Source organism: Perissodus microlepis, chromosome 4 (genome assembly GCF_051167445.1).
Source record: "Perissodus microlepis isolate ML-2025 ecotype Zambia chromosome 4, ASM5116744v1, whole genome shotgun sequence".
Classification (NCBI taxonomy): domain Eukaryota; kingdom Metazoa; phylum Chordata; class Actinopteri; order Cichliformes; family Cichlidae; genus Perissodus; species Perissodus microlepis.
The window spans coordinates 1,077,592-1,086,295 of record NC_140464.1 but is presented as its reverse complement, the minus strand read 5'-3'; the positions used below and the strand labels follow the sequence as shown (position 1 = coordinate 1,086,295).

At 42.2% G+C, this 8,704-nt stretch overlaps 1 protein-coding gene across 1 annotated transcript; it reads left to right on the top strand.

Moving 5' to 3' along the window:
* The first annotated feature begins 3,410 nt into the window (after positions 1 to 3,410).
* LOC146387917 (uncharacterized) lies at positions 3,411 to 7,189 on the top strand. The gene is made up of 4 exons (XM_084924952.1): positions 3,411 to 4,071; positions 4,832 to 5,188; positions 5,552 to 5,660; positions 6,850 to 7,189. Exons 1-4 carry the CDS (start codon positions 3,996 to 3,998, stop codon positions 6,860 to 6,862), a joined length of 555 nt encoding a protein of 184 aa, XP_084781078.1. The 5' UTR covers positions 3,411 to 3,995; the 3' UTR covers positions 6,863 to 7,189.
* The last annotated feature ends 1,515 nt before the right edge of the window (positions 7,190 to 8,704 follow it).

The following is an 8,704-nucleotide window of genomic DNA, read 5'->3' as shown; positions in this document are numbered from 1 at the left end:
AACAGAATTGGTCCTAGCACTGAACCCTGTGGAACTCCATAATTAACCTCAGTGTGTGAAGAGGACTCTCCATTTACATGCACAAACTGGAGTCTATTAGATAGATATGATACAAACCACTGCAGCACAGTACCTGTAATACCTACAGCATGTTCTAATCGCTCTAATAGGATATTATGGTCGACAGTATCGAACGCTGCACTGAGGTCTAGCAGGACAAGCACAGAGATGAGTCCACTGTCAGAGGCCATAAGAAGATCATTTGTCACTAAAGCTGTTTCTATACATTTATAGATTTGGATTCCCAACTTTTTTTTTTTTGAATAAAGCAGCAAATTTCTTTTCTAGGCTGAATGAACAAAATCTAAATTAGTGAGATGACATTTCTGTCCACCTTACAAGTTATCTGTTTTAAAACATGTGTTTGAAAAAGGCCTGTGTGGGAGAGGTTTACACAAATGTCCCTTTATGAAAACTAACCACAGATTTCAGCTTCATCAAATATGCAGAAGTACCAAAAGAGAACTAAACAAACTCTGCTGGGTTGTGGTGACAACTGACGTAAATTCAAACGATATTCCATTTTCATACAAAGTTCTTTCTGTTGACTTTAATTCATCAATAAAATCTGTTTCCTGTTGCTTTTATAGAGCAGCAGGTAATAGGAAGAGTTTGTTGCTCTATAAAAAAGCTCTCCATAAAACTAGAACATCTTATTATAAATCACTGATCACAAAAAAATAATAATCCCAGGTTTCTCTTCAGCTCTGTAGCCAGGCCGACAAAGAGCCAGAGCTCTGTGGAGCCAACCATCCCTTTAACATTAACTAGTAATGACTTCATGAACTTCTTCACAAATAAAATCTGAACTGCTCGAGAACATTGACAACATTCCCCTGGATGGGTGAAGCAGCAGGTTTAGGGTGTGGTTTCAGGGACGCTAGGTGTCACAGCCAGTGAGCATCACCTAATCACGCCGAAGGAGAGAGCAGTGGATCGGATCAGCTGACGGAGACGCTGAAAAGTACAAGCAGACGAGAATAAAGTGTCGTTGGCAGCAGTTATATCTGGGTCGTCCTTTTCCACCGGATTGTTGGGACCTTCTCCTTAGTATTGTTAAAACATTGTGAAATGTACTAGTACTATAGCAGCTGTAGAATATGTAATGTTGTTTCATCCATCCACAACATAAATTCATATATTATTTATGTAATATATGAATTTATGTATTCTATATATTATTACATATGTCCAAATTGTAATTATTTAACGTTGAAACCACCTTACCATGATGGAGGGGGACCAGTATGACTTGCTTGGGTAAGTAGCACCCACCCTAAAGTCAGACATGTGATCAGGAGAGATGAGCCCACCCTCCCTAGGCCCACCACCCACAGGGGCAGTCTGGTGCAATGTGTGCTCAAGGATGAAGGCGTGGCAGTTTGATCCCCAGCAATCAAGGCCAACTATGAGACGTGGATGTGTCACTAGGGCTGGGTACTATCACTGATTTCTAGGATCGATTCGATCCACGATTCGATTTGATTCGTTTTGAATCGGGGAAATTTTGCCTCAGACAGTCAGAAATTTATAATTCAGATCAGTACATTTACATATTTTTGTATCTATAAAAAGGAAGCTGACACTTTCGAGACTTTATCAAAGGTGTGAGCGTCACAGCAGAGGCCTTTGTGTCAAAGCAGCTGAAGATAAACACAGAAAAACATTTTCCTGGCCTGGATTTTATAAAATTATTCTGCAGTAGATCAAAAACGAAAGAAAACCATGAATCAGCACATGAACATTACCTGATGCTGCTGAAGTGAAACAGCGGCCGACAGCCTGCAAACAGCGGTAGACTTGTGCGTAACAAGCAAGCGAATAATGCAGAAAACAGATTTTTAGACGGGAAACTGTGAGAGAGAGAGAGAGAGAGAGAGCTGTGCATGAAGTGTGATTTTATCCTGGTGGAAGCAAAACAGCAAAAGTCAGAGTGAATCCATGACGATGTTTATGTGAAGCTTAGTTTCTTTTGCTGCTGGTTCGGTCCATATTGTTTGGAGAGAGATCAAACTAACAGCTTCAGAATCAGCACAAAAAGGACGTAAACACAAAGCTCGACCCGCAGAAACATCAGAGTCAGCGAGCTGTCGGCTTTCAGCCCCGACCGTCTCCGTGCCGTCGGTGAGAAAGTCACATCTCAGGGGCGATCAAGAGTTGGGAGTTCGCCTTGTAATCAGAAGGTTGCCGGTTCGAGCCCCGGCTCGGACAGTCTCGGTTGTTGTGTCCTTGGGCAAGACACTTCACCTACCGCCCCAGAAGGGCCGATGGCGCGATATGGCAGCCTCGCTTCTGTCAGTCTGCCCCAGGGCAGCTGTGGCTACAACTGTAGCTGCCTCCACCAGTGTGTGAATGGGTGGATGACTGGGTGTGTAAAGCGCTTTGGGGTCCCTAGGGGGGGACTAGTAAAAGCGCTATACAAATACAGGCCATTTACCATCTCACTGATTCTGATGCACGCTTTGTGCAGAATCAGCACACACACAGACACACACAGACAGACACACTGAGAGTAACAGTACAGACCCGGGGGAGAAACTCACACTCCAGGAATAAAACACAAACATTAGTGTTGTGTGAACTGTGCAGCTGCCAACAAGAACATTTCTCTGTGCATTCGGGTGGAAGTATGACATCTACTGTGATACTCGGAGCGCTTGTGGGCAACCACCATGATGTGGAGGAAATGAACGGGGGCAGTGACTCTTAGGTCTGAGTTCAGACCAAGTAAACATCAGTAACCAGTTAAAGCCAGAAACAGTCAGTGCAGCGCCGTCATGACATCGAAGTTCTAATAACCCACATTGTTCCACCAGGAAGCGAAACTTCAGCGTCATTTATCTGTCTGCTGGTGTTTTGTGTTCTTAGGTTGATCCTGACGGTTAGTTTTGTTTGTTTTGACTTTCTAAGAGAAAGACGGCCTTTGTGCTTGGACATGTCCCAAACCAGGACTAATATTTATTTATTTTTGGAACAGCGCACTTAAAGAAAACTTGTCAGGTGTCATCCCTGCAGGGGTGATATTTGTGTTAATGATGTATTATTATTATTATTATTATTATTATTATTATTATTATTATTATTATACATTTTATTTGAAATAATAAGTAGACTCAATGACACTGTACACAGCAGAATAATAAAAGCAACATCAAAGCAAGAAGTTCACACAATCATAAAATCGTAAAACAGATTTCCATTAGCAGAGTGCAGCGTTTGTGTGGGATGAGCTATTTTGAACAGGTGAGTTTTGAGTCTACACTTAAAAAGGAGAGAAGGAAGTGATATTCCTTACATCAGGAGGAAGGTGGAGGAGCAGAGCAGCTGAAAGCCCTGCGCCCCATGGTGGCGAGACGGGGAGGAAGAAGATCTGAGACACGGAGATGGTGATCTGGGCCAAATCAGAGAGAAATGCAGGAGATGAATAGATTTAATATCAGCTCTCTTTTAAGCAGGCGTGCAAGGTTACAGCGGGCTTTGGAGAAACTCACTTATTCGGGACACTGATCAGATGGCGAGTCCTGAGTCTGACAGAGTCCGACTCACCTCATTAATGGCGAATGACGTCACTCATGGTGGCCATCAGTGACCAAGATAACAGACAAAGACCAACTCACCGCTTTAATGAGACGTCTTCATCATAAATATATTTTTACTCATTCTTTTCTGGTCTTTTACTTTCCTGTGATCAGATTTTATGTTCTCTGTATTAGGAACAAAATAAAAATGGGTTTTTGAATCGCCTTCATCAGCTGTGAGAAGACAGAGGCGTGTGGTCTAAACCACCACTTCTCTACAGCTGAGTGCTGTCTGAGGGAGGAACAGAAGCTGTGGGTCTCCAGAGATGTTTTAAAGATAACAGCACACAGGATGTTTCTGCTGTGGACGTATGTTTGCGTGCGTGGTGGGTGAGACTCAGAGATGAAGTGACGGTAATGAAACAGTCTGCAAACATGAAGCTCGTGCTAAGAAGTCTGCTTCTCACCTCGTTCTGCTCCATCTCATCTTGGAGTGAGTAGAAACACAGCGTAATATTGTTTTCATGTCGCTCTCATCTTATTGTGTATTTTTCACATGTTTGTACAGGATATTGTATTTGTGTTAAATGTTATATACTTATGTGGTACGTGTGTGTTGACTTTTGTTGCCATGACGCCAGGTCTCTCTTGGAAATGAGATAAATAAAGGACTAATAAAAATGTATTTCACTTATGTTCTTTCTACAAGTAATGCAGGATGTTATTGATAAGTGATAAATTAATGTGTGTAGGAAGTCTGTAACTCTCCCCTCATTATGGTGGCTGTAGCTCAGGTGGTAGAGCAGGTCATCTACTGATCAGAAGGTTGGTGGTTTGATTCCTGGCTTCCCCTAGTCTGCATGCCAAATATCCTTGGGCAAGATATTAACCCCAAATTGCTCTCCGATGCATCCATCGGAGTATGAATGTGTGTGAATGTTAGCTATGAAGCACTCAGAAAGATGTGCTTGTGCGAATGGGTGAATGCACAAGTTGTGTAAAGCGCTTTGAGTGCTCAGATGAGTAGAAAAGCGCTATATAAGAACCAGTCCATTTACCATGTCGGTGCTCAGAGCACTAAGCAGCAGGACAAACTTATGACGTGACAACAACTGCGTTTTTTATAAAAGAAAACCTGAAAATATGATCATCTTTATTTATGATGTTTATTTTTTATTTATGACAAAACACTTACTGTAATGCGTTTAAATGCTGGTCTCTTGTACTGACTCACAGTTTTGTGTCTCTTGCAGCTGTTTCGTCTGGCATGTTTGTTGTGACCCAGAGTCCAGATGTTTCTGTCATGGAGGGAGAGACAGTAAACATCACCTGCTGCTGGGCAGGAACGTTTGAAATAGGTCGAGTGAACTGGTTGAAAAATCAAACAGTCATTAGGAGCGACGTCAAATTAAATCAATCTCATGGGTCTCTGAAAAAGGAGGCAAAGACTTGCTCATCTTTGAACATTTCAAACATCAGAACACAGGATTCAGGAACATACATCTGTAAAGTGACTGTGGAGATTCCATCTTTAACTGAGGCTAAAGGAAATGGGACCATCATCACAGTCAGAGAGAAGACGATGAACAACAACAACCACACTGACTCCAGTAAGTGAACAGGTTCAGTTTGGTGACCAACGCGCCTCCAAAATATATGAACATGTCGTCTTTTACAGATTAAACGCTGTCACATAAAAGTTTAGTTACGTGTCTGTGCTGTTACCGTACATGTGGCAGCCTTTGGTCGTCTGAAGGGACGATTAATAAACATTGAATCATCCAAACCAGAGCGATGAAACTACCCGAATGTCTGTCAGCTGAAAACCTTCAAACTTACAGACGTTTGTGACGACTGGCTTAGAAAAATGTGAGCCTGTGAATCTGCTAAAAAAGCTTTTGTTGTAGTGAAACTTTGGCGGTGATGATAAAGAACGAATGAAGAGCTGAACTTTGGTTTTGTGTGAATTTCAGCTCCTTCATCATCGCCTGTCATCTTCATCCTGAGGAGTCTGCCCTTCATTCTTCTTGCTCTGATCTTCTGCTGCTTTAGAAACAAGTGGACCACATCACAGCGTCACAGGTGCACTACAACACATCTGAGCCAGACTCTGTTACACTTCATGTGTTTTGTGCTTCTTGTAGTTTGTCGGTGTGAGTCGGTGTTTGTTGGCGCGTCGCTTTGGTCCAGACTGAAGTACCAACGATGGGATTTTATATTCATGCTCCTCAGAGGATAACCCCGTCCCTGAGGTTTGGGGTTTTAGTGACGACTACAACTTTTACTACTGATAACTACGGATTATGTTTCCAATGAGATCGTCTGAAACGTTTCTTTATAGAGAAATGTTTGACTAAATGTCTTAAAGGTACCATCAAACTTGAATTTATTCATGTTTAAAGCTAATTACTAAAGACAAGACAGATGTTACCAAGGTAACAGGCTAGCTTAAGGTGGCTAACAGTCATATGTTGTATCACTGTAGGGTCTTTACCTTACAATACAGAAAGCACCGTGTCCATCTTTTATACGCTCTATGGTAAAAAGTTAATTTGGTTTAAAATCATTAACGCTAATGTAAAAAAAAAAACCAGAAAAAAGCTGCACTGTGTCACGAGTGATGTGCAGACTCAGGGATGCGCAGAGTGATGCAGACAACAGCAGCAGGAAAAGACCTTAACGGAAAACGAGGGATTCATTTAGATGGATGCAAAAGTGCAAAAACACAAGATACTGAACGATACACTGAAGAAAAAACACTGGGACCACTGAGACACTGAGACACAAGGACAGCTGGACCAATGCTCTGACGAGGAACAGAGGAAAACACAGCCAGTATACTGAAGGGTGATTAGGGAAGTGGCGACACACGGGAACACAGCTGAACTGATTAAGAGACAAAGGAAGTAACATTTAAGACACTACACAAGCAGCACAAGCTCACCAAAGTAAAACAGGAAGCAGCAGGACACAAAGAGCAGGAGTAAAACCCGACACACATAACAGAGTAAACAGTCACGACTGGACTGTGGAAAGGAGGAAACACAGGAGAGAGTCAGAGGAAACAGGATGGATGAAGTAATATGAAGAGACTCTACAGAAGGGACACACGGGGGCTTTAAAATACGTGTTTGTATTGTTCTGTATCAGCTGTGGTGAAGTTATTTCAACAGAACATGTTGTCACAGCATCATCAGTTATAATCTTGTAAAATTACAAACGCGTGCATCACTGTGAACATGCAAAGTGTAACTCATGTTTCATGTTTCAGCTGCTGGAAGTGAAAGCATGTCTGCCCAGAGAGGAGACCAAGAAGAAGAAGAAGAAGTGAGAGAAGAAAAGTGGCAACACTGTAGAAACTTGTTCAGTGTTTTTGGTTTTAAATTTATGTGATGATTCCAAAAACACTGCTGATTAAAAATGACTGATTGACTTTTGATTGATTGTCTCATTTAATGAATAAATTAATACTTATCATATTAAACTCCTCTGGGTTACCATAGTAACATGACCAGCACAGATGCTTTGGCATGCAGACTGGAGCAGCCAGGGATCAAACCACCGACCTTTCTGTTGTCAGGTGACCTGCTCCGCCTCCTGAGCCCCACTTCTCATGACAAACGACGTACTTTTCCCTTTCTGTTATTCTCACTGACACTTGAGGATTCATCATGTTTGATCAGAGGTTTTCTTATCACGTCTCTGTTCTGTGTTAGGCACAGATTACACAACACTGACACAATGTTGTGGGTCTGTGTAAACAGTGTTTCTGTGATGACCGCAGCTCACTGTCCTGATCGTTCCCTCTGTTACCGTCCTCCCTGTTAAACATGTTAGCATGAGCTTTGCTCCAGTTTATCACCGGGTCCCATCATGCTCTGCAGCTCTGTGGGTCAAACTGAAAACACTTTGTAGGTGTTGTTTCCTGAGCTGCTGCTTATTCTGCAGCCACAGGATGTGCCGAGGCTCAGGGAGGGGCAGCCATGTGACCAGGTCGGGTGAGAGAAAGAAGACATAAAAGACGTGCTGTGGAAGAGCCAGATATGAATAATAACTAATGATTAAACAGGTGTATTAACACATAGTGAGTGAAGAAGAAACACCCAGTGCATCATGGGAGTCCCCCAGCAGCCTACACCTACTGGGTGGTTGCTACATGTACAAGATTCAAACTTGTACTTTGATCTAAATAATTTCATGTTTCTATGGTGAACATAATTAAATCCTGTAGCATCTGCATGAAACTCAGCAACTTAATTTGTTCTTGTTGAGATGACAGGATACAATCGAGTAAGAGTGGTTCGTTGCTGGACTCAGGAAGTTCACAAGATCACATTAGATGTCAAACTGCAGGAAAATCGCTGGAGTTTTAAGACGCAGACAGGTACACCCACACCATGTGTTTGCTATTTATTGTGGTTTAACCTGTCAAGGACAAAAACGTACAGAAAATGCTGCATCCAGCCTTGAAATCACAGCTTTCCTGGTTGTGTTAAGCCTCGAGCGACAGCTTGGTGGTGTGATGGTTCGTGCTGGTGCCTCACAGCAAGAAGGGCCTGGGTTCAAATCCACAGTCTGGCTGGTTTGCAGTGTGTAATTAGAGTTCGGTTAATTTGTCTCTATGAAATCATCAACCTGCATATCAGTTCATTAAGCAAGACTAGCAGTAACCGCCTTGATTAACAAAGTCGTTGTTCAAACAACAAGATTTCATTGAGTTCTGCTGAAGTTATAAACTTGTGTTGAATGAATTCAAACTTTCACTCTACATACTTAAATAAATCACTTCAAGTCAATGTAAGTATACTACATTGATCCAAGGTAATCTGATTACATCAAACCACCAAATGCCAAATGTGTTGGTTTGACATGGTCAAAAGTGGGTTATTGTACTTGGTTAAATCACGTAGAAAAAGGTGCCGTGACTTTTGAACTGGCGCCACATGCAGCTATGCAGGTTAGCATCATGCTGGTCCACTCTCCCAGCCAGCTGTTGCACCACCAACTGCCAATAAAACGACAAAGAAGAACGAGCTGTGTGTGTGTTTGGGTTGATAGGTTACTATGTTGGGAGCTTGCGCTTGCTGAGTGGATGAGTGAGTAAAAGAAGATGGCTTTGTCAAAAA

What these genes read in the sequence shown, in the direction of transcription:
- LOC146387917 (XM_084924952.1), top strand. Translation starts at nt 3,996, where the DNA reads ATGAAACAGTCTGCAAACATGAAGCTCGTGCTAAGAAGTCTGCTTCTC. An exon ending in CTGCTCCATCTCATCTTGGA is followed by an intron (nt 4,072 to 4,831) that starts GTGAGTAGAAAC and finishes TGTCTCTTGCAG; the next exon opens with CTGTTTCGTCTGGCATGTTT. An exon ending in CAACAACCACACTGACTCCA is followed by an intron (nt 5,189 to 5,551) that starts GTAAGTGAACAG and finishes TGTGAATTTCAG; the next exon opens with CTCCTTCATCATCGCCTGTC.